At 37.6% G+C, this 26,262-nt stretch overlaps 1 protein-coding gene across 8 annotated transcripts in view; it reads left to right on the top strand.

Moving 5' to 3' along the window:
• Positions 1–14,151: 14,151 nt before the first annotated feature.
• LOC104597386 (protein SEMI-ROLLED LEAF 2-like) overlaps positions 14,152–26,262 on the top strand; it is a 161,394-nt gene continuing 149,283 nt past the window's right edge. For all 8 annotated transcript variants that reach the window (XR_016078634.1, XR_016078635.1, XR_735195.3 and 5 more), the window contains exons 1-2: positions 14,152–14,393; positions 14,580–14,878. Coding sequence is in view for 4 of the 8 variants with exons in the window: in XM_088891601.1 (XP_088747727.1) it covers positions 14,744–14,878 (135 nt within the window). In the remaining 4 variants the exon portion in view is untranslated. The remainder of the gene's footprint in view (positions 14,394–14,579; positions 14,879–26,262) is intronic.

Here is a 26,262-nt window from a genome sequence, read left to right on the forward strand (position 1 = left end):
TGTGATGGAGCGGGTTGGGCGCTTTGTTGAGTTAAGAATAGAGCCCCTACCCCGAAAAATCAGAAAATTTTCCACAGCTGTCCGAGCAGAGATACAAATACATACAAATTTTGCACTCCACCTGAGTGAAAATGGATTTATCAACGATATCTTAAGAGCTAGAGCCATTGATAACAATAATTTATGTCAAAATTATTATTTTTTTAAATTTTTAGAAAAATTTTGTAAATTAAAAGAAACATTAAGTTTATATATTCATTTTTAGCTAAATGATTTTTATAGTAAAGAAAGGAAGAACTATAAGATGGATCTATCAATTATTTAACCATTTCATTAATCCAACAACAATTTAATTTGTATTCTAGATGAATTTTAAGTAGATTAGAAATTCAAACATTGTTTGATGTATTATTAATAAATTTTTTGTATAATATGTATATGTTCTAAATTTCCAATATTGTTGATTGTAATATATATATATATATATTATAAAATCCTGCATTACTTATATGGTTATACTTTATATCAACTTTAGATTATTACTATTGATGTATTTGTGTGATTTGTTAGAATTTCCCTAATGTATTTAGTATATCCATTTCTTTCCACCACATCAGTATGTATCAAAAGTCAAAAGTGTATTGCTATACATATTTGTGTCCAAGCTTATGGTTTCAATATGCAATACCTCTTTTGGTTAAAGTGGAGGCCATTTCATTTTACTTCTCACAAACAAATGAGACAAAGCCAAATATGGATTAGAAGTAAACCAGAGTTTAGATCCAATCTCTTTGCGGTCCAATAATTATATATCAGTGTAAAGGAATGCAATTAAAGGCATCCTTAACAATTTTCCCTCAACTTTGTGTTTCTCCCTACTTTTCTATCAAATCAAACATGGCTGAAAGAGAAAATCCCTTCAAGTACACATGAGAATTCATCACATGCTCATATGTTTTTTTTTCCTTAATTTATGACTTCAGAGTTAAAAAAGTTTCTTTACTGTTACAGTCCAATATCTCTTCAATCCAAGAACAATATGCACCTGCCAATTACATTAAGCTATCTTTTTCTTTTGAAAGCCCACATTAAGTTATCCTTTCACCATAAAATTTTATTAATCTTTCTTTGTTATGCTTCACTTGTGTTGTCATGTTCCCCCAAGAATTTAGGTTGTATTTGGTTTGAAGGAAAAGGTAGGAAAACCTGTACAAACTCTGTATAGGTTTTCCTACCTTTCCCTACCTTTGCCTATCATTTCCTTCAAACCAAGCACAGCCTTAGACATTTTATTTTATTTTATTTTTCTCTTAAACTTGTTAATGTTTTTAACACTGTCCTCTCTTTCGCTCTTAACACGGTCCTAATAACCAATATTTTTACAATCATAGATCACAAGTTCACAACTTATCCCCTTTATATTCTCATTTTCCAAAGAGTCTAAATCAGCTTCTGGTGAGTCATTTGAAGGGATACCCACTTTAGCTTCTTTGAATAGCTTATCCAAAGAGCTTCAAAGCAGCTAAACCGGCTTTGCTAATGGTTCAGCCCTTCTAAACAGACCCTAGATACATAAAATAGATTCGATTGGAGATTGGGATGCCATTTAAAACTCAAGAAATTTATTTTGGGTAAATTATAGGACCCCTGTATTGTGGGGTCAGTGACAATCGCCCCCTCAACTTTCATTTGCGACAAAGGCCCCTTGAACTTTCACTTTGTAACAAATACCCCCCTCTCCGTTAGGATTCCATCAATTAACTTTGAAAAAGATTTTTTTTCTTTGTTTAAAGTTTTATAAGTTTTCAAACTACCCTTAAACCAAGTTTAAAGTTTTTCTAAATATCCAAACTACTCTTAATACATGTCTTTTGCTTTTATTTTTTGCCTTCTATCTTTAGAACCTTTAAACTTCGGCCATGTTTGGGAGTGCTTATTCAAATAAGCACTTATTTGCATTTGGCACCCAACTTTTTTAATTGCTTATTTTTTATTTTATATAGGCGTTTGGTAGTCTTTTTCTCTAATAAGCACTTAAATAAGCATTTGCGACTATTTTGTCTTTCATTTTCTTTCAAATTTTCAAAATATACCATTTGAAAGCATTTTTATTAAATTACTTTTATAAAAACACTTTTACGAAAATACTTTTATAAAAACACTTTTAAGAAAGCACTTTTATGAAAGTACTTTTACAAAAGCACTTTTATGAATGCACTTTAATAAAAGCACTTTTACTTTCTTAAAAGTTCTTTCGTAAAAGTGTTTTTATTAAAGTGCGTTCATAAAAGTGTTTTTGTAAAGTGCTTTCATAAAAATTCTTTCTTAAAAGTGCTTTTGTAAAATTGCTTTTCATAAGTGTTTTTATAAAAGTACTCTAATAAAAACACTTTTGCAAAAATACTTTACAAAAATACTTTTATAAAAGAACTTTTATGAAAGCACTTTTATAAAATTAAACTATGGATAATTTTATAAGTGATATTTTAAAATTCAACCAGGGATAATTTTGAAAGAAAAAAAAAATTGAATAAGTGCTTATGGTATAAGCACCTAAAAAAAGCTGGAAATTTAGACTTAAAAAAATAAGCCCTTATTTTTAAAATAAGCATTTATTTCGGCCTTATTTCCCAAATATCAATAAGTGCTTAATGGCCTAAATAAGCACTTATTTTGAATAAACACTCTGTTTTTTTTTGATAAACCATAAATTTTGTCGAATTATTCTCTGACGTCAAAACCTATGGCATCTGTTAGTTACGTTGTATGTATTTTATGACATAAGCGACGGGGATGCAGCAACATGCTTCGGTTCATTCTTTTCTAGCAATAATGAAGAAACAAACTTTCGTTTGTTCTTTCTCCAACGCCAATGACGAAGTTTGGTTCATTTTTTCTTCTTTGACAATGGTGGAGAAACAATTGGAAGAAATGTAAGAGATGCGAAGGAAAAATTTATCATCAGAATTTCCTTCTCTAGAGATGACAACTAAAGTATTTTCCAGCGAGGAGTGTTAGGAGGTGCAGGGGGTAAATCGGATCGGACCCGGATGGTCGGACCAGAAAATTGAGAATTGATCATTTTACTTTAAAATTATTTTTTGACCAAAAACTGCTGATTTAGTAAACGAATTATTGATCTAGATAATAGTTTTTAGCCGTTTTTTCTTTTTATTTTTTAATTTTTTTGTCAAAATGAGACATATATCCGCACCAAACGGTTGGACTATTCAATCTCCATAAACTGGTCCCAGAACGATTTTCTATCCGATCTGGTTTTAAAAACCTTAGTTTAATGGCTTTTGTATGGAGGAATTTGTTAGAAAGGGAAAGTTAAAGAGAATTTTTGTGCAAATAAAAGTTCGTGAGGGTAATACAGGGCCGGGTACTTGTAATTAAATCCATTTATTTTTACAAAATTTCAGTAGAAGTTGATGATGAATTGTTGGAATGATGGGCTCTAGGGCTGATCTTTGAGGTCAAAAGTTTTGATATGCCGTATCTCTTTTGGCCATGTCATACAGCATGTGACTCACCAACAAAATAACAATATCATCTTATTGACACTCGTACGTTGAAGGGCTTATCAGTTGCATAGGCGTACGTTTGGGTTGAAATTGCTCCATACAAATACAAATAGAGGGTGGCAATATTGTGTTAGGTAGGGTGTCAATTCGACTGAATTTGGTCTGATGAAATCCAATCTAATGAATATTTTGGACCATTTTGAATCCCTTTAATTTAATGTTTAAATTGTTTTAATCTGTTCAAATTTATTTTAATTTACATTGGTTTCAATCCAAATTTAGTCCATTGACACTTATATTTTTAGAAGGACCAGGTCTAATTCAATTTAATAAATAATTTGGACCAAATTGGTCTAATCTTATATGTCTTGTTGGTCCATTCAATCCTCCAAATTGATTTTAGACCGGACGAGTCCATTGACACCCTTAGTGTTAGGAACCTAACCTCTTGCGAAATGGGGTTATTGAGACCTTTTGCTAGGCAACCGGACTAGCAGATCGACCTATTCCCTTTTCCACTAAACTAAAAAGTGTAAAAATTATAGGAACCCTTGTTTGTGACAGTTAGAAGGTTATACTCTTATAAATTATTTTTTGCGACACTTAGCCCATTGTGCTTTCATACAACGTTGAATTATACCAGAAAAAATTAATGTTAGAATTATGTGCAAGCCCTTGATGGTATCACTGTTTTCAAATTGCTTTTCCCCCAAAATCGTTTGGTCAGCAAACCGTTGAATAGGCCGGTTAATCGTTCAAATCATTCGAATTATTCAAACGGTTTTGACCATTTTTTAATTTTTTTGTCAGAATGGGCCAGCCATTTGGGTCGAACGATCGGACCGTTCGAACCAGTAATCGGACCCCTAACCGGTTTGGTCACCGGTTCGTTTTTAAAAAACCATGGATGGTATTAACTGTGTGTATGAAATCATGCAACTATCCACATCTATAGACGGTTTAAATCCATTGATTCGGATAGCACTTTAATAGATCATATCTTTGATTTACTTTGTTACATCAATGATTTCAACTCATTGCCTTGAGGTTGGATAACACTATGGGGCCGTTCTTTTATTCGGATTTTGAGAGGGGGAAAGTAGGTCAATAGGATTTTGGTTCCTATTAACCAAGAATCTTATCTTCTTTTTTCAGATTAATGTGGGGACCTGAGAAAGTTTATTTTTCCAAATCCAGGTAAGTGATACCCATATTCTAGGTGGATAAATAACTATTCCACTTGGAGGGAAAGTTTACAACATTTGAATGGGACAAAAATGCCCTTTTTAATAATGGATTTTTATGGTTAAAATGACCATTTCCTTTTTCTTTTTTACTTGGAAAATATAAGAACATGGATAAATACATTTACTTGGGTTTCACAAGAGGTTAGGTTCCTAACACTAAGGATATATTTACCCGGGTAAATAACTTACTGAAAAATGAACGGGGCCTATATGTATACCTAACTTGGTTGAATTGCTGACCTGAGACCCATACGAAAAAAATGTTAAGCCTTTGTGTTGTTTTTTAACACACTGTGTTACATGACTTACATCACTTGGATGGGCAAGATTAATTTATTGTTATAAGAGACATTTTTTTAATGTTTCTATATATAGGGCTACATAATGGGGGTTGCCCATCCCCCAAACTCATGATCTCTCCATCCCTGGTGAAAGTTAGATTCAATCAGAAGTCTCTTCTACACCAAGAAATCTTGTCAACTTAGCCAGTTGGCACTGAACTCGACCCAGTCCATATAAAATCATGCTCACACCGTCCTCACAGTCACTTACAACTGTATATTGGGAATGTCTCTGTACTTGTATATTTTTATTCATGAGGTAACATTTCCAATCCACGCAACTACTAGTGCCTGTGAGGATGGTGTGAGCATGATTTTGTGAGGGCTGAATCTGATCTCTTTGGCACTAGGACTGTCAATGGGTTGAGTCTAACCTAATGGACTTAATGGAGCCAAACCAATTGGGCCAGTTCCAATTCCAGGATCTATACCAATGGGTTGTTTCTGGTTCCTAATCCATTGTTCCAATTATTATTGATTCAGAACCGGTTCTACCTAATCCCGAATCAACTCAGCAAGTTAAATGCATTATATTTTCAGCAAGTTTATTATAATTAGGTCCATCAAGTCAGATCTAATTGTCCCAAGAACCAACCAGTTTATTTATGGGTCTAATATTAGTTAAATTACAAATCCTATAGGGTCTGGTTGATCGGTTCCGGTTCCTTGATGTTTATTCTTGGGTTGGTTTGATTCTACCCTATGACAGCCATGGATGGCACCTTCTACGTCACCTATTTTGATGGCCTTAACTTTTGGGTTGGTTTAGTACATTATTTGGATGGTCAAGATTAGTTAAGATTGCGTTGATCTATTAATCTTAGGAGATCGCTTAAATCTTTCGACTTGGTATCGGGGGGTATAAATTAGTGGTTGAAACCTTGGTACATAACTTTTGGAGTTCATTTTGATGGTCCAAATCTTTGGCTTATTTAGTGTATCACTTTTATTTGGTTTATTTATTTTTAGAAATTTTTTATACAAGTATTACTTGAATGGATGAGATTATTTGAAGTTTTGGTACATTGCTTGAATGGCCATGATCAATTCTTAGCTCTTAGAAATCACTTTGATGGTTTAAATTTTTGTATTGATCCATTATATTGTTTGGATGGCCTCGACTAATTGAAACTTTGCAAAATTACTAGGATGGTCGAGATTAGTTTAATGATAATGAGAAGAGAACTCGATGGCTTTTATATTTGGGTTTTACTAAACATTTTGATGGCTCATATCTTTAATTTTTTTTCTTTTCTTTTCTTTTTTTTTCTTTTTTTTTTTATAAATGATATCTCTAGGTTAATTACGTACATCTGCATGGTTTACACATACAAACGCACATTGGAAAATCTTGGTAATTTAATTCAGAAATTTTTGAAAATTAATTATTGAAATCAATAATTACTATTATAGTTAACTAAAATATTAATAAATACAAATTTAATACTTAAAAATTATCACTAATTTTTTACTGACAATTTTATTTCAATCAATATAAATTTATTTTGTTTACATTTTCAGTAATTTTGATATTATCAATAATCTTTTATCAATAAGTAGTTATTGATATTTTCAAGTCAATTTATTAATACTTGGAAATTTATTGGGATTTTAGTAAGGGCAACTTTTGAGTCATAGTCACCAAAAAAATAAGGGCAGAAATACTATTCGCCTTCTTACTCCACCCATACCACCAAACAAATCTTCCCCACCTCTTCTCTCTCTCCTCCTCCTCCCCTTCTTTTTCTTCTTCTTCTTCTGAGTTGTTCCAAACTAAGAGTTGAGCTGCTATGAGTTCTTCTTATGAACCAGAAGAAGACATGAAACACCATGCCAGGTATATGAATAGGCGCTTTGGTTCAAGCTACTAAGCCTGTTAGAGGCATCTGAAGCAATTTAAAACACCATTAAAGCTTAGAAATCGGGATTGAAAGAGAGGTTTGTGAATATACTAAGTGGAGAAACTAGATACATAGAACGAAATACAAAAATGTAAGAGTGGGCTTCACAATATTTGCTTATAGCAAGCTAATAACTACGGTGGTGAACAGAGAAATAGAGATCTACGAGTGTCACTGTATAGTCTTTTGAATAGGGGAGACCTTGGGTCAGTAAAAACGTAATTACGACAAAACCCTTGGGCTTTTCTATAAAGAATGAAGACAGGTGCATTTGTTTCTTCTACCTGGTGTCATAGTTTTCCCACAAAGTAACCAGGATTTTGTTCTATTTTGGGGGCAGGGAATCAACAGGTTAAGGAATTATTTTGATTTATTTTACTGTCCATCCAATTATTTTGATTTCTTCTCTGCATCCATTCTTCTTAGAAGGAGAAAGAGAGAGAGAGGAGGCGGGGGAGACTTGTTCGGTGGTTTGGGAGGATGAAGGAGGTGACTAGTATTTCTCAGTTCGGATTTCCTACTAACTTATCTCTACTCCCTTCTCTACTAACCCAATAAAATGATTCCAGCTGTCCTTAATCATGCTAGAAGAATCCACTTTAGTGTAACAACTAACCAGGAACTTAACCCCTCCATTAAATATTCTTTTTAAAATATATCAATTCTTCAAACATTAATTAACCTTTTCTTAAAAAATAACTATTTCATTTAAGCCCAAATTCTTCTTCCCCATTAAATACTCTTCACGTAACGGCGAATCTGGTTCTGAACATCGTGGAGATTGTGCTTGTGTACCTCTCTGCCTTCGACTAATTTACTTAATGCATCTAGCAATTCGTTATCCATTACTCCGGCTTCTGCAACAACAATTCCACTTAACGCCAGGATTCTGGCATCGGCCGGAGTGCGAATAAGCTCCGACAAGAACTTGAGGTATGCCAGCACTTCACTGTAGGGTTTGTCTCCGTAGTTCGTAAGCGATCAAAGTCCTGAATAAACTCGCTGTGTCATGATCCCATGAGAAAGACGGGAGATAGAGACAGACGTAGTATTTCATCCAGGCCGAGAATCTTATTCCTCTTATTCCCTTTCCTTTTCCTTTGTTAGATCTGAATGTAATTTCCTTTTTCACAAGGTCCATCGCGCTCGCCATCGTCCAACCATTCTTCATTATCTTTACCATAGTCGCCGGGGGGGGGAGACTTTTCCGATGACAATTACGTAAAGATCGTAGAGGAGGGTGGGCGGTTGTAGTTTTGAAACCCAGCTGTTTTTCTGCACTAGCACGTCAAACAAGACCATACCCATTAGATCATTTGGCCGCTTAAGTTTTACTGACTTGAGATTCAGACTCAATTCCTTCCTGAAGAAATCAGTTTTCATCAGCTGCTTGAGTTGTTGAGGTCAAACATGGACAAGACGTACAGTCTTTTGATCTGCTCGTCGTTGGTCCGCTGATGGGATGATCCACCATTAATGGCGGCCCTGTAACCATGATGCAGAGGCCATGGTTCCAAAACACCCAAGTAGGACAACACCGTAACTAGCATGAAACAGCCCTGTTCGGCCAACTTCTTCAACGTGTTTTCATCCCATCTGTAATACATCCCACCCGATTCCTGGTCGCCATTGTTGTTAATTTCATATACCTCTTTGGCTTTTTTTCCACTCGACGTACTGCTTCGATGCATTCTTGGACATTCTTCTGATAAGATCCGCTGATCGTCAACACATCAACCCAGAAATGATCTCTGTCCCAAGCATCAAAACTGCCAATAATTGGAATAACTGGCCTTGCTACCACTCTCTCCTTCAACAAAGCAGTGTTGACAACGGCAACGACTATGTCACCGTAGCTACGGTTTTTTGACCGTAGCTAAAGTGCCGTAGCTATTACGAGTTACGACATCGAAGACTACCACCAACAACGGCAAGACGATTATTTCAGAAACTGATTTTATCACTCTCTTCTTCCAAGGGTTTTCTCTTATCATCCCTCCGCGATCCATCGGATACAAAAATGTAGTGTAAGGAGAGAATACAGAGAGGGAGTAGCAGATAGTAGCGGAGTAGGGAGGGAGGTCATACTTTATTACTTGTAACGTAAAAGCATAAATGCTAGACTGGTTCAAGAAATCTGAAATCTGAAGAAATCTGAGTGTGGCTAGAGCTATAGAGAATTTTTTTCTTGATCAATGAAGAAATCTGAAAGGAGATTTTTGTATATTAAAGATGAATCACACAGAACAAAAAAGAGTATTTAATGGGGAAGAAGAATTTGGGCTTAAATGAAATAGTTATTTTTTAAGAAAAGGTTAATTAATGTTTGAAGAATTGATATATTTTAAAAAGAATATTTAACGGAGGGGTTAAACTCTTGGTTAGTTGTTACACTAAAGTGGACTCCTGATTAAGGACAGCTGGAATCATTTTATTGGGTTAGTAGAGAAGGGAGTAGAGAGAAGTTAGTAGGAAATCCTGAGTATTTCTGCCCTTTTATATATATATATATATATATATATATATATATATATGTTTTAAAAAGTTAGTCTATTATTTATGTTAAAAATGTTACTAATATTAGGGCCCAAAAGTTAAGCTAGAATCTCCAAATTGTTTTTAATGAATATAAATTTATTTTTTATATTTTCAGTAATTTTGACCAATTATTAGTGATTTTAGCAATTCAATTATTAAAAATTGTTGATTTTGGTAATTTAATTTTGTGGAAGTTAGATTATAAAATTTTCCAATTATTCAAATAAATAATTAGAAAATTTTAATCATTTCCATAAGTATTGGATACTACGTTTATAATTACCATAATTATTGGATCTGCATTTATGGGCTTGGGGGATGACCCCTCATGTAGGAATGGCAATGGGTCTGGGTGGGGATCATATTTCCCATCATGACCCTAAGTTTAAAATTAATTCCCATTTGGAAAAAATTATCTTGCATCCTCGGTCCCCGACGAAGATGGGTTCTCCATTGGGTACTTGAATCCCCGAATTTTTTAATTAAAAGTTTATTTTCAAAAAGATATTTATTTAAAATAAAGGAAAAATTACAATGCAAATAATAGTTTAAATATATAATATAAAAATATTATAAATTACATAAATAATGTTATATTATGAATATATATATAATTGAGGTTGGGGCGGTGTGTGAATTTCACACCCCGTCCTCGTTCATATCCCTAATTGGGTATTCCTATTAATCCCATCCCCACCCTGTCCCTACTAAGGTAGTCACCATCCCCATCCACTTGGTTAGAGAGGTTGGGTATAGGGTACTTAGTGGGGATGGGGAAGACTGTCATTCCTACCCTAGGTTGTGTAGCCCCATCGAGCAATAAGTTTTTAAGCCTTCTTAAGTTTTAACATATTTTCCCTTACATCACACAGATCCGCTAATAATCTATACTACATATAAAAGTGTGAATGCAGTGTGAAATGTTTTTTGGAATAAAATTACCCTCTATTACTTTGTTTGATAAAGGGTATAAAAGTCATTTTATTATAGAGGGTACTTAGTGGGGATGGGGAAGACTGCCATTCCTATCCTAGGTTGTGTAGCCCCATTGAGCAATAAGTTTTTAAGCTTTCTTAAGTTTTAACATCTTTTCCCTTACATCATACGGATCCACTAGTAATCTATACTATATAAAGTGTGAATGTAGTGTGAAATGTTTTTTTGGAATAAAATTACCCTCTATTTCTTTGTTTGATAAAGGGTATAAAAGTCATTTTATTATAGATTTAGTGCCACCTTTAATGGCTACTATAATGGTCATATTTGTCTATTTAATCCATCTCTAATTGTAAGGGTTCAAAGTGTAATTTCAATTATTATTTTCCACCTTATTTAATCCTTTCTCATTAAGTCTTATACTCAAGGTATTAAATCCCATTTTCTCTCTCACTTTTTTTTTTTTTTTGATAAAACCATATGGGGCTACACAAACCGTGGGGGGGGGGGGGGGGGGGGGGGGGGGGGGGGGGGGGGGGTAGCACGTCCCCACAAATCACTAGAACAAGTAAAAGCAAAAGGTCAAGGAAGCTTACAAAGATTAAATGAAACAAAACCTAGGTCAGACGACTGGGCTTCATGGGCTTTATGAGCCAACCAATCAGCAGTTTGATTCACTTCGCGGTAAACGTGTCTGTAGGTGATTCCTTTCTCACATTTCTCCCATTTTCTCTTATTAAACCCTATATTCTTAAGTTATTTTTCACTAACAAATGCTTTTAATTAGATATATGTCAATATTTTTAATAATATAAGTTCATATATTTTAAAATTGACTCAAAAACAAAACCATTCTTTATCCAAGTGGTGGCTAAGCAATTCAACCATTTGGATCAAATTAATCAACCTATGAAGTTATAGTTAGGTGATAAAATTTTTAAAATAGAAATAAATATAGAAAATTACAAAAAATGTAAAAAAAATTAGACACATTTATGATATTTTTATTAATCAAATTAAAAAATAAGTGTAATAAACAAGAATTATTTTTATTGATAATGAAAATGAAATGCATAATTTAGAACTAAGCAAAAATGAAATGCAAAAATTAATAATAAATAGTTTAACTTTTGGGTTAAATGTGTTAACCTTTAATGTCATAAATTAATAAAATGTAAAAATATCAAAATAAAAAATACATAATTTTTTTTCAAAAAAATACATTCAGGCACATGTATAATATCATGTATTTATCATAATAAACAAAAAGTAAAAGTGTGACATGTCAGAATTATTTTTATACACAAAAATACAAAAAATTGAACACATCTATAATTCTATATTTACACTACTATTAAAAATATGAATAAGATTGTGGAACTTTTTTTTGACTAAAATCAAGGTTTTAAAAACCAACCCGGAAATGAAACCACTTTGGCTTTCAGTTTCTGGATCAACGGTTTAACCGTCTAGTTTGAGCGGGGTCAAACCAGTAAGATGTAAAATATAATGTACCGTTAGATTAAGATTTGGTTTAAGTCCACCATATATATACATTATTATGAGAGGGGAGTGTGAGACTTTGAGAAGGAGGCAACTAGTTAAAGCTGGGAAGTGAGAAAAAACAAGAAGAAGAAGAAGAAGAAGAAGAAGAAGAAGCACCATTGGAGGTGGTTGTCACCATGTTCACCGATCATTGTACTGTTTTCCCGAAGAAGAAGAGGAAAAAGAAAAGGAAGGAATTGTCACCAACGGCTATCTCCATGTTCATCATCACTGCCGCTATAGTGTCATTTGCCCTATAATTACATCTCTCTAAATCTCTATCAGATCCTATATTGTTCCATTCATTAGTGTATCTTAGATTTTTAATATAAGATTGGTGTTTAATATCTAATCTCTTGCATTGATTTTTTGATTTCTTTATTGGAGTTACATTTTTTTTTTGTTGTTACAACTTAAAAAGAACTACACAAACGAGAAAACTAAAAATCAAAATGGAAAAACTAAAACCCTAACTAATTTTAGCCATTGGGAATAACTGAACAAAATTATGAGATATGAAAATTTTTTTTCAATTATTTTTATTTTCTAATTTCTATTTTAAAATAAATAAAAAATTTGGAATTAGCTTGAAAGCAACATGAGAGCCGTTAACCGAGTGAACATTTTAACGGTTAAACCATATAGGTCATCGATTCTTTAATCATTTCAACGGTTTTATTAAAATAGCGGTCTGGGACCAAAACGAAACCAATGACCTAAGTGGTTCTCGGGCCAAACGGTTTGACTGTTCGGTTTGGTCCATTTTTTAAAATAGTGACAGAAAGACTCATTCTCATTTTTGAATTTAATCCCTATTTAATTGTAAGGTTTAAATTTTAATTTAAACTATTAATTTTCACTTCATTCAATTCTCTTTATTTAAATCTTACATTTTTTTTGATAAATAAACAAAAGAAAAAAGATACACCAAAAAGATAAAACACTACAAAAAGAAGAGTCTAATCAAGCAGGTAGGCCTCTTAATGGTACTTAAAACTTCACAATTTGATTTGATTATCACATATTTGGATGAATTGTTTATTTAATCAGTTTTGGATTTTGCAATCTGTCTTTTTTTAATAATAAAAAAATAAAAATAAAAAATACATAAAATTTATAAAAAAATTGAATATATTATTACTATAATTATCATCATCTAAAATTGTCACAAATTACTTATATTTTCTTATTAATATAATGTAGAAGTATAGATGGGAGATGTTATTAATACACGGTGTCCCAGATGGGATTGTTAGGTTTGTGTGAGGTATGCTTGAGATTAGGCTTGTAAACGGATTGAATTCGAATCAAATCAAGCTAGATTCGAATTCAAAACCGATTATACAGAATAACATTTGAATTTGATTCGATATATGATGGATATCAAATGTTTCAATTCGAATTTGAATTCGATCGTCGATGCTGAGTCAGTGAGTGGATTGAGAGAATGAGTGATAGAGGAGAAGATGATAGATGATTGAGGAGAGGCGAAGCTGTTGAGGATGAGAGGCAGTGGTCGATGATGGTGGTTGCTTGGGCAGCAGACGACGGCGAAGGGAGAGATGGAGGGTTAAGGTTAGAGTTTGAAACTTGAAAGTTGAAAGGAGATGGAGATTAGAAAGAGGTAAGGTTCAGTGTTCGAATGTTCTCATTGAGAAATTTCTAAAACTGCTTTTTTTTTAACCTTCTTTTTAGTTATATATATATAATCGGTTTAAATTAATGCATATCCAAATTCAATTCGATAATTTAATCAATAAAAAAAGTCTTCAAATTTGATCGAATATCTGATTCGAATTACCCGAATTCGATTTGATTACGCCGATTGTCGGATTCGATTTCGGATTTTTGAATACCGTTTACAGGTCGAGAGCACTCCCGATTGTCGTGATACGGGTGTTGTGATGGGTACGGAATGGGAAATTTAGAGACGGGTAAGAGCATTTACAAAACCCGCCCCGTTGCCATCGTTAACTTGCAGGCAAAGAATTTCCCCGGCTAAAAATGAAAAAAAAAAAACCGCTGTATGCTTGTATCCCAACGGTCGATTGCAACTCTCGTCGTTTTGCTTATGCCTTAAGTCACAATCATGGTGGCACACCCTTTGAAATGGGGTGTTCTCCAATACAATAGGATCAATATGAATGATATACCTATACCTCTAAATTTCCCAAAAATGGTGAAGCGTGATGATTGCACCAGGTGGACAAATTCGTAGCAAGTATAAAAGGGCGGGAGAGAGAGAGAGTCTCTTCGCACACATAAATTTCGCGGGGGAGGGTGCTGGAGATTTGGTCCTTTCCTGCATAGCTTCGAGGGATCTCCAGCCTCCGGTCTTCTCTTCCGTGCGAGATCGAGGTAATAAGAAATAATCTATCAAAACCCATCAATTTGAACCTCAAATTCAATTTCAATTCAGTATTGAATGAATTTTCAAAATCGGTTTATTGTTTCCATTTGGATTATAATTTTCATGGAATATCTTTCTGCCTTCGTAGAATTAGCGTCTGACACCAATATGCCGTTCTTGATTCTAAATTGTAGGCTGGTACCCGAATCTGAAAGGTGCCCATTATTTGCAGAAGCAATTTCTCTCCCTTGGGGTTTAATTGCAACATTTCAAGTTTCTGATCGATCAAAAGAAGGGAATAGAAAGGAGAAATTTTCAGAGACCAAGTTTTGTAATTGTAAATATTTAGTGGCTCAAAATGGGTGTAATGTCAAGGAAAGTTTTGCCAATATGTGACGGGCTCTGTTTCTTATGCCCTTCGATGCGGACTAGATCAAGGCAGCCAGTTAAGAGGTACAAGAAGCTGATCGCAGATATTTTTCCTCGTTCTCAGGTTTGACACATATCTATACCTTTGTTTAAATTGTGATAGTCGTTTGTCGTTGATAATGATGGTTCCGTCCTCTTTCATTTCTTTATATATAGTTATTGTTGTTGCATGTCTTGTATTAATTTTCAGTTGATGTGTAGGAAAGCTTTTTTTCTTATATTGTTACATTGATATCATTGTGTAGTGGATGTGCCCTGATTGAAGTGAGTAGAATGACATTTTCAGTTCCTCGCTCTGTATTAGAGTGGAATTGGCAGTGCAAAACTTGTAATTCTAGACGAATTGAAATATCAATTGGTACAAGTGATTATTTATTTGCGTTTTCACTGAATGACATGTTTTTGTCGTATTAACAGAGGCTTCTTTTTCTCTCTCTCTCTCTTTTTTTTTTTTGGTAAGAAAACGAATTCATTACTTCAGCTGCATAAAATAAGATTGACCAATATCAGTACAAGAGTCAAATAAAATTTAGAAGCTAACCTGGAAGCTCTCCAAATATCCCTTAAATCAAGGTATCTTTGTCATGGATAGGCAGATCATCGACCAAATCCTTATTGCTAATGAGAGTGTGGAGGAGCTCAAATGATCTGGTAAGAAAGGTTTGATTTGCAAGCTCAATCTAGAGAAGGCATATGGTTTGGTGGACTAGGATTTCTTGTTGGAAGTGATGAGGAACTTTGGCTTTGGAGATAGGTGGTGTAAGTTGGTTAAAGGCTGCATTAGCACTTGTCAATTGTCATTACTAAATTCTGGTAAATGGTTTAGTAGTGGATCATTTTTCAGCGGTTCAGCCATTAGAGGTAGGTATTAGACAAGGGGATTCCCTCTCTCCTTTCTTATTCTCCCTGGTAGCTGAAGTGCTAGGAATCCTTATCTAGAGGGCAGATATGAGGGGTTTGGTGAAAGGTTGGAGAGTGGGAAGAGAAAAGTGCCTATTACTCACTTGCAATTTGCGGATGATACCGTTTTATCTTGTGAGGGAGGTGATCTAAATTACGTGAGGAATTTGAAAGAGGTGGTCTCTAAGACTAAGAGTTGTGTGACAGGCATTAACATGGATGATAGAGAGGTATCTGAATGTGCAACAATTTTGGGTTGTGAGGTATGCCAGTGGCCACTGAATTATTTGGGACTGCCTCCTCTGGGGGGGGGGGGCAACCCTAGAAGTGTGAATTTTTGGAACCTGGTGGTGGATAGTGTTGAGCAAGAACTAGAGAAGAGAGGAGAATAGAGAGGGAGAGAAGAGAGGAGACTCGAGTGGACTGAGAGTCCTCCTTAACTCAGTGGGCGAGAGTTAGTATTATTATTTATACTGGCCCAGTCATACAACATAAAGACAAGAGAAAATTACAATAGTACCCTTGCGGTACTAAACCTGAGAACATAAACAACTGTTAACACTTCCCCTCAAGTTGGAGCATAGATATCAATCATGCCCAACTTGTCACACAGATCATGATGTCTGGAATGGTTTAGACCCTTTGTAAAGATGTCTGCAAGTTGGTTCTCAGAATTGACATAGGGAGTACACACTTCGCCTGTGATGACTTTCTCTATGATAAAATGCTTGTCAACTTCAATGTGTTTTGTTCTATCATGTAGCACCGGATTGGCAGCAATGTTTATAGCTGCTTTGTTATCACAGAATAGAGACATAGGTTTGTCCACTAAGAAGCCCAACTCACTCAACAAATTCTTTATCCACATGCCTTCAGCTACCCCGTGGGCCATAGCACGATATTCAGCTTCAGCATTGGATCTAGCCACCACATTTTGCTTTTTACTCCTCCATGTAACAAGGTTCCCTCCTATAAATGTGTAGTAGCCATTGGTAGACTTTCTGTCACTTTGGGATCCATCCCAATCTGCATCTGTATAAACCTCAACTTTTAAATGTCCGTGCTTTTGAAATAACAAACTAGCACCCAGATACTTCTTTAGATATCGGAGGATTCTCTCTGCTACTTCAAGATGAGAGGACCTAGGAGCATGCATGAACTGACTGAGGACACCAACAACATATGCAATGTCTGGGTGAGTCATAGAAAGGTATAACAACCTCCCTACAAGCCTTTGAAACTATTTCACATCCTTGAGAGGTTCACCTCGACTGTCACCTAATTTATGGTTGGGGTCAATGGGAGAGTCAAAGAAGATACCCTTCTTTGATCAGGCAACTTCAATTCCAAGGAAGTATCTGGCAGGTCCTAGATCCTTCACTTCAAACTGAGTGGCAAGAAAGAACTTCAATCTCTGAATTTCATCCTCCCAGTCACCAGTAACAATTATGTCATCTACATATACAATTAGGGCAGCAATTTTACCTTATTCTCTTTTCACAAACAGTGTGTGATCTTATTGACATTGCTTGTATCCTTTCTGCTGAACTGCCACATGGAATTTGTTGAACCCAGCTCTTGGTGATTGTTTCAGCCCGTATAAAGATTTCTTCAACTTGCACACTTTCTGTTCATTGCCTATGTAAACTTCCTCTTCAAGGTCACCATTCAAGAAAGCATTCTTGATGTCAAGCTGATGTAAATCCCAATCCAAATTAGCAGCAAGGGAGAAAAGGACTCTAATATTGTTCATCTTGGCAACAGGAGCAAAAGTTTCAGCATAATCAACTCCTTACACTTGAGTAAACCCCTTTGCCACTAAGCGAGCTTTGTACCTCTCCACTGTTCCATCAGCCCTATGTTTGACAGTGAACACCCATTTACATCCAACTGGAACCTTTCCCTTAGGAAGATCAACAAGATCCCATGTACCATTCTTATGAAGGGCATTAATTTCTTCCTTCATGGCATTTGTCCATTCAGGAACTGAAAGATCTTCTGCCACATTCTTAGGGATAGGAACATTGTCAATGGAAGTAAGAAAAGCACGGAATGAGGGTGAAATGTTCTCATTGGAAACAAAGTTGGAAATGGGATGTTTAGTGGTGCACAATCTAACACCCTTCCTGTGAGCAATAGGACGGTCAAGGTCATTAGTAGCAGAGGGATCATTTTCAATAGATTCAAGGACATCATTGGGAACCAAAATACCTGAGTGAGTATGATCCTCCCCCGAGGAGTCTGGTGGCACTGGAGGTACAGCTTCCGGATTTTCCACAGCTCTTGAATTTGGTTGGCCTTTGCGACGACGAGAAAAAACACGAAAAGGCGGAGGGTCAGGAAGAGAAGGGGAAGAAGGTTTAGGAAGAGGAGACTGAGCCAATGGTGAAGAATTAGGAAGAGGAGGAAGCTGAACCAGTTTCTCCTCATGTCTACACTCCCCCTGAGGAGAAACAGGAAAGAAAGGCTCATCTTCAAAGAAAGAAACATCCATGGAGACATAGAATTTCCGAGAAACTGGATCAAAACAACGGTATCCCTTTTGAGTAAAGGAGTAACTAAGACATGTGCAAGGGATAGCTCGAGAATCCAATTTCCCATAGGTGGGAGATAGATTTTGGACAAAACACCGACAACCAAAGACACGAGGTGGAATAGAAAGAAGGGGAGCCTTAGGAAAGAGAAGTTGCTGTGGGGCTTTGTACTCTAACCAACGAGAGGGCATACGATTTATAAGGTAAGCGGAACAAAGAACAGCTTCAAGCCAAAAATGTTTGGGGACATTCATATGAAGTAGTAAACCCCGAGCCACTTCAAGGAGATGTTGGTTCTTCCGTTCGGCCACACCATTTTGTTGTGGCGTGTGGGCACAAGAGCTACGGTGAAGAGAACCACATGAAGCAAAAAATTCTGTGAGGTCACTATGAAAAAATTCTTTGGCATTATCTGATTGAAAAATTTGAATTTCAGTCTGAAATTGAGTAAAGACCATCCGCTGGAAATTTTGAAAGATTTTTGGTACTTCCTCCCTGGTTCGCATCGGGTATACCCAAGTATATCTAGAATAATCATCAATGAGGGCAATGAAATACTTGTAGCCACTCTCAGATGGTAAAGTAATAGGGCCCCATACATCAGAATGAACAATGTGAAAAGGAGATTCAGATTTACTATTTCTTTGAAGAAATTGAGTTCAATGTTTACTTAACTGACACGTTTGACAAGAAAAATCAGAAACAAACATTGACTTGAACAGTTCTGGGAATACAACTTTCAAAGACTGAAAAGACAAATGACCTAGACGACAATGCCATAAATAGACCCTCTTCTTGCAGGATTGACTCATAGACTTTGTAACATGAAGACCAGCCTTATTCTCCAGCATGTAAAGTCCATCAACCATACGTCCCCCTACCAATCGTCCTCCCCGAGGCCAGATCCTGAATCACACAATGAGAAGGGAAAAAGGTCACTGAGCAATTCAAGGAATTAGTAACACTACTAACAGAGAACAAATTAATGGGAAATTTTGGAACATGAAGGACATCAGAAAGGGTAAGACCAAGAGGAAGAGATAGGGTTCCTTGACCAGCTATGGAAGTATATGATCCATCGGCTAGTCTCACCTTGTCTCTTCCAGAAAGAAGGTGATAGGTTTGAAAGTAAGAGGACGTACCGGTCATGTGTTTTGACGCTCCATAATCAATGATCCATGGAGAGTCAGGGGTGTGAGAAGTAACATGGAAAGCTGTGGCAGGGTTACCTGACGTAGATGCAAAAGAAGTTGAGGGAGGAGAGTAGACGTTCAGGACTGTTATCAGTCTTGAACCCTAATGGATTTCAGGTTCGAAAATAAGAAAAAAGGTATAGAGAAGAGAGGAGAAAGAGGGAGGAAGAGCAATAGAACACAAGACTTGAAAGGAGGAACAGAAGCTTAATGTTTTGCCGCCGCCACTTTATTTAATATTTATAGGTTATGCTCATTACATGGAAAGGACAGATCTGCCCTTAGTCTTTATGTAACAAATAGAGCAAAATAAGACCGAAACAAATAACAACTGAAACAACTAAATGACCAACAACTGACCCTAGGAAGACTAGAACACCTTCTACCCTACGAACATAGTGGGACCATAGCTGTGGGGCCCACATCAGTGTTCTCTACACTCCCCCTCAAGTTGGGAATAAATGTTTATCATTCCCAATTTGGATAGATCCGCCTCTAGCTTCTTCCGTGGTACAGCTTTGGTGAGGATATCTGCCAGCTGCATGTTGGAGGTGATGTACGGGAGACACACTTCTTGTGATGAGACCCTCTCTCGTAGAAAATGTCGATCAATTTCAATATGTTTAGTTCTGTCATGCTGTACCGGGTTGTGTGCTATATTAATAGCCGCTTGATTATCACAATACAACATCAGGGGCTTCTCATACTCAATACCCAACTCCTCAAGTAGTGATCTCAGCCACTCCGTTAGCCATTGACCTGTATTCAACTTCAGCACTAGATCGGGAGACAACACTCTGTTTCTTACTCCTCCAAGAGACCAAGTTACTTCCCACAAGAGCACAATATCCAGAGGTAGACCTTCTGTCATCAACACTCCCAGCCCAATCGACATCCGTATAGACCTCCACCTTCATGTGGCCATTGTTCTTGAACAGTATACCTCTTCCCGGGCATCTCTTCAAGTATGCTAATTTTCTTTCTGTTGCTAGAAGGTGCGTGGTTCTAGGCGAATGCATGTACTGACTGACAACACTAACTGCATAACTGATATCTGGCCAAGTGAGGCATAAATATAGGAGCTTTCCCACTAATTGCTGAAACATAACCTTGTCTTCAAGAGGCTCCCCACTCTCTGCACTAATCCTGTGGTTCTGTTCAATGGGTGTATCCGCAGGTTTGACACCTAGCTTTCCAGTTTCTGCCAACAGATCTAGAACATATTTCCCCTGAGAGACAAAGATCCCTTGTTTAGATTTAGCAACCTCAATACCCAAAAAATACCGTAGTGCACCCAGATCTTTCACCTCAAACTCTTGATGAAGGAGCTGTTTGAGGGACTCAATCTCATGGCTGTGATTTTCTGTCACCACAATATCATCAACATATACTGCAAGTAATGTCAGAGAGGACTCCACCCTCTTGATGAACAGTGTATGATCTGACTGGGCCTGTACATAACCGAACTTCCCAAGGGCTAGTCTGAATCTGTCGAACCAAGCTCTAGGTGACTGCTTCAAACCATACAATGCCTTATTGAGCCGACAGACCTTCTTACCTGCCTCTGTATCATAGAATCCAAGAGGCAACTACATGTAAACCTCTTCCTGCAAGTCCCCATTCAGAAAGGCATTTTTAACGTCCATTTGGTACAAAGGCCAAGTGTGCTTGAATGGTGGTCATCTTGGCTACCGGGGCAAATGTCTCCAAGTAATCTATACCATAAGTCTGAGTGAACCCTTTTGCAACTAGTCGAGCTTTGTACCTCTCAATGGAACCATCCGCATTGTGCTTCACAGTAAATACCCATCTGCATCCAACTGGTTTCTTTCCTTTGGGCAAATCAACTAGCTCCTAGGTATTATTTTTCAATAGGGCATCCATTTCAACTTGCATTGCACCTCTCCACTCTGGGACTGATAGGGCTTCTTGCACTGTTCTTGGAATAGGGACATTAGCAACGGAAGTGAGATAGGACCTGTAGGAGGGAGATAGGCGATCATAGGATAAGAACTGGGAGATGCAGTGGGCTGTAGATGTGGTGCAATGCCGTTTTCCTTTACGGATGGCAATGGGAAGGTCAAGGTCGTCTGCAGGGGGTGAAGTGGCAACAATGGAAGGACTCTCTGTGGGCCTTGGGACTGTAATATTTGGACTTGGAGCTGCAGAAGAGGTTGGAGCTGGCCGGGACTGCTGATGACCGGGATCAACCTGCCTGCATCGCCTGTGATAGACTCTCAACTCTTGATCTCCTTGCCCACCCTCGCTACTGCAGCCCTCATCACCCAATGGAATTGGTAAAGGAACAACCCCAAAAGTATTAACCCTGCCCTGACTGTACTCCCCCTGAAGAAAAGGACCCAAATCCCCACGCTCACTACTCTCCCCCTGAGGAGAGACCCGAGAATAGTAGGGTGTCTCCTCAAAGAAAGTGACATCCATGGATACAAACTTCTTCCCTGAGACAGGATCATAGCAGCAATAACCCTTTTGAGTTTGTGCATAACCAAGAAAAATGCATTTGGAGGCCTTGGGTTCGAACTTGGAGTGATGGGGACCGAGAAGCTGAACAAAACAGGTACAACCAAATGTTTTCAGGGGAATAGTAAACAACTCCTCATTGGGGTATAGAAGGGAAAAGGGAGGTTTCATATCAAGAACCCGGGAAGGAACCCGATTAATAAGATATACCGCCGTGAGGATAGCATCACCCCAGAAGCGAATAGGGACATTGGAGGTAAACATAATACTTCTAGCCACCTCCAAGATGTGCCTATTCTTCCTTTCTGCAACCCCATTCTGCTGAGGTGTATGAGGGCAAGTGCTCTGTGGATAACCCCATGATTAAGAAGGTACGATGCCAATGGCTTAGCAAAGTATTCCTTTGCATTATCAGATGTAAGAACTTTGATCCTAGCATCAAACTGGGTTAGGATCATTTGGTGGAAGTTTTGGGTTAGGGCGGGAACCTCATCTCGTGAACGCATAGATAAACCCAAGAAAACCGAGTATGGCCATCAACAAATAACAAAAAATATCTGTACCCACCCATAGAAGGAATGTGATATGGTCCCCAAACATCAGTATGCACAATATCAAAAGAACTATTACTCCTTTTATTACTCAATGAATAAGAGTTTCTACAATGTTTAGCAAACTCACAACTTTCACATTTCAACTGAGATGACTCAACAGACTCAAACAAAGTAGGGAACAGACTCTTTAAAGACCGAAAAGACAAATGACCCAATCGGTTATGCCAACAAGTAACTTCTTATCCACTGACTCTTCCCGACGAGAACTCTCCCCGAGCAGATAGATCCCATTCGTCTCACGGCCAGTCCCAATCACCTTCTTCGTCTCCAGGTCCTGAAAAACACATCGGTCAGGGAAGAAAGTTACTGAGCAGTTCATATGTTTGGTAATACTACTAACTAAAAGAATGTTAGTATCAAGTTTAGGAACATGCAGGACAGAAGACAAGGAGATAGTATCTGACAGTTTGATGTCACCATTGCCAGAAATAGGGACAAGAGAGCCATCAACAATAGATACTTTATCCCTACCAGAAGATGAGTAGTAAACAATGAGGGCAAGCTAGTCATATGGTCGGATGCACCTGAATCTATTACCCAATAGGGTTCAGTAGTACCTGGAGCTGAGGCATGGTAGGTTGAGGCTCGAGTACCTAAATGTGCAAAGGCCGATGTGGCAGGGGCTGATGGTGACTGCGGTGACTGAGATGAGTTGCCAACTTCCTTTTCCAACTGTATTAGAGCAGCCCGAACTACAACTAAGGTCTCTAAGGGTGTGCCTCTTGTGCCAGACAAGGATGTTGAATCAGTAGTCACGACCACATGAGCATTACCCTTCTTGTTTCTCAACTTTGCCGGGACCAAATGTGGATGCAGCTTCCAACATGTTTCTTTTGTGTGTTTAGGTTTCTTACAATGCTCACATACCACATACCACATCCCTTTTATCTTCCTTCTTTCTGTCCCTCTCTGAATCACCCCCTGTTTTGGGTTTGACAGCTACCAAGGCAGGTATAAGCGACTGAGGTTGCATCATGACTTTCCTCCTGGTCTCTTCACTGTGCACTAAGGAGTATGCCTGAGAGAGGGTCACACTATCTCTGGTCAAAATCTGCTGCCTCACAATATCATATTCTGAATTCAGTCCTGTAGAGAACACTGAGGTGGGCCCCATAGCTACGGTCCCATTGAAGAGTCTCTAAGTGATCAATCTCATGCCACAGGGACTTCAAGGTAGAGAAGTAGACCGAAACCGGTTTCTCTCCTTGTTTAAGGGTATTCACCTCACATTTCAATTCATATGCTCTAGCAACATTAAGGGGTTGGGAGTAAGTTTCTTTCATCACATCTCATATCTCCTTGGCTGTCTTTGCCCATAAGTAATTTCGGCTGATATGAGGCTGCATAGAATTACATAGCCATGTCATAACCAAGTAGTTTTCTTGGACCCACTTGGTATACATAGGGTATCCCTTGGAAGGCTCTGTCACATCTCCCAAGAGATACCCTACTTTGCCCCTTCCCCCAATAGCCATCATGGCTGATTGGGCCCATTCCAAATAGTTTGATCCATCAAATCTTATGGTTGTAATCTGAAAACCGGGCTCAGAACCACCACCATAACTGCTGTTCCCAAAACTGCCTTCTGCCTGATTCTTAAACTCCATTTCGGTCAAGAACCAGTAGTCTCAAAATTAGGGTTACTACAGTCAAAACAGCACTTGGACTATCAACCACAATCACAAAATCAGTATAGAACCAGTCTGTACTCACAGTAGATGTGCATGAAACAGGTATAAAACTGATCTGAAACCAATTACCACAAACAACAGCAACAGTCCGTACAGTTTTCACCCCCTTAGAAGAGTTCGAAACCCCAAAAAAAACTGAAAAACAGCTTGGAGAATAATCTGATATGCTGAAGCAGAATTAGGGTAATCAGTCCTAAAAGCAAATTCTCAGCCGTACACTCCAGACAGTACCGTACGGATAAGGCTTGTAGTAGGGTTAATAGGAAACCCTAAAACTGATCAATGTTGAGGAGAGAACTATTAGGGTTTGCCGCAGTGTTAGATCACAAGGTTCAGCCCAGTATTAGGGTTTGCCGCAGGGTTAAGACAAAACCCTAGAGAATAGAAAGATAAAACCCTAGAGTGGTTCGGCCGCCCTTTCTAGATAGGTCCAACCTATCTTCTCTGATAGTACTTCTCTCAGAAAATAAAAAACTTACAAGAGGATGTTGTTCGCTGCCTTCCAAGGTTACTCGAACCCTAGCCTTTCCTGATTCTTCCTGATCACCAACACGCTGCAGCTGTGGCAATTCTTCAAACAGATGCTAAACCCTCTGGAGATCTCCAAGAATCAGTCAACGAACTCTACTTTCTCAGCTTCCAGCCTTAGATGGTTCTCATGTGGTCGGCTGGACTAGACTCACATGAGAAACCCTAGCTCTGATACCAAGTAGACGTTCATGACTGTTATCAGTCTTGAACCCTAATGGATTTCAGGTTCGAAAATAAGAAAAAAGGTATAGAGAAGAGAGGAGAAAGAGCAGTAGAACACACGAGTTGAAAGGAGGAACAAAAGCTTAATGTTCTGCCGCCGCCACTTTATTTAATATTTATAGGTTATGCTCATTACATGGAAAGGACAGATCTGCCCTTAGTCTTTACATAACAAATAGAGCAAAATAAGACTGAAACAAATAACAACTGAAACAACTAAATGACCAACAACTGACCCTAGGAAGACTAGAACACCTTCTACCCTACGAACACGGTGGGACCGTAGTTGTGGGGCCCACATCAGTGTTCTCTACAAGGAGTATTCATCTAACGAAGTGCTCTACCATAGAGCTCTAAATGGTCACGGAAGGAATTTATAATATCCTCCCTCGGGTCAGATCTAGTGAGATGTGTCCGAGTCACAGTAGAAGTGGAGGGCTGATTCTCCCGAGTAACCATGTTGGCCATGTGATGTTTCTTTGTACCTTGCTGTCCGGGCCTCTTATTCACCTCTGAACCTTGCTTCTTAGTCAAATCTTGAGCCCATTTTGGTTTCCCATGAAGATCCCAACAAGTATCTTTGGTGTGTCGGGATTTCTGGCAATGAGTGCACCACAATTTATCCTTATCTTCTGTTTTTTTTCTGGAGATCTCCTTTCCTAGAAGAAGATCCCACACTAGTAGAAGCACCCCCTTTTGCTACCAACACAATTGTATCCCCACCAGGATTGTTCATCAAATTTCTTATGTTCTCTTCAGATTGTACAAGGGCATAGACTTCTTGAACTGATGGGAGATCCTTAGAGTTGAGAATCTGAACTCTGATAGATTCATACATAGGATTCAGACCATGTAAGAAGGCAAACACCCTTTGTTGTGGGACAAGTTGCTTGTACATTTTTGCATCCTCATCATACTTCCAATCCACACTCTGGTAATGGTCCAACTCTTTCCAGACAGAGGTCAAGTCAGAGTAATATGCAGATAAAGACCTCTCCCCTTGTCTACAAGCGGATGATGCTTCCTGCAGTTGATAAATTTTGGCATAGTGTCGCAATTCTTAATAAGTAGATTTTGCTTGTTCCCAGATCTCATTTGCAGTTTCAGCCCACATGAAGTTTTTTCTTATTTGTGGTTGCATGGAGATCAAGAGCCACGACATAACCATACTGTTCTCCTGAGCCCATCTATCATATTCAGCATTCCCAGAGGGTGGTTATTTGATTCTTCAATTATATAGCCTATTTTCCCCCTTGCAGTGATGTATAATTTGATCCCTCTT

Source organism: Nelumbo nucifera, chromosome 7 (assembly GCF_055504915.1).
Source record: "Nelumbo nucifera cultivar China Antique chromosome 7, China Antique-T2T, whole genome shotgun sequence".
Lineage (NCBI taxonomy): Eukaryota > Viridiplantae > Streptophyta > Magnoliopsida > Proteales > Nelumbonaceae > Nelumbo > Nelumbo nucifera.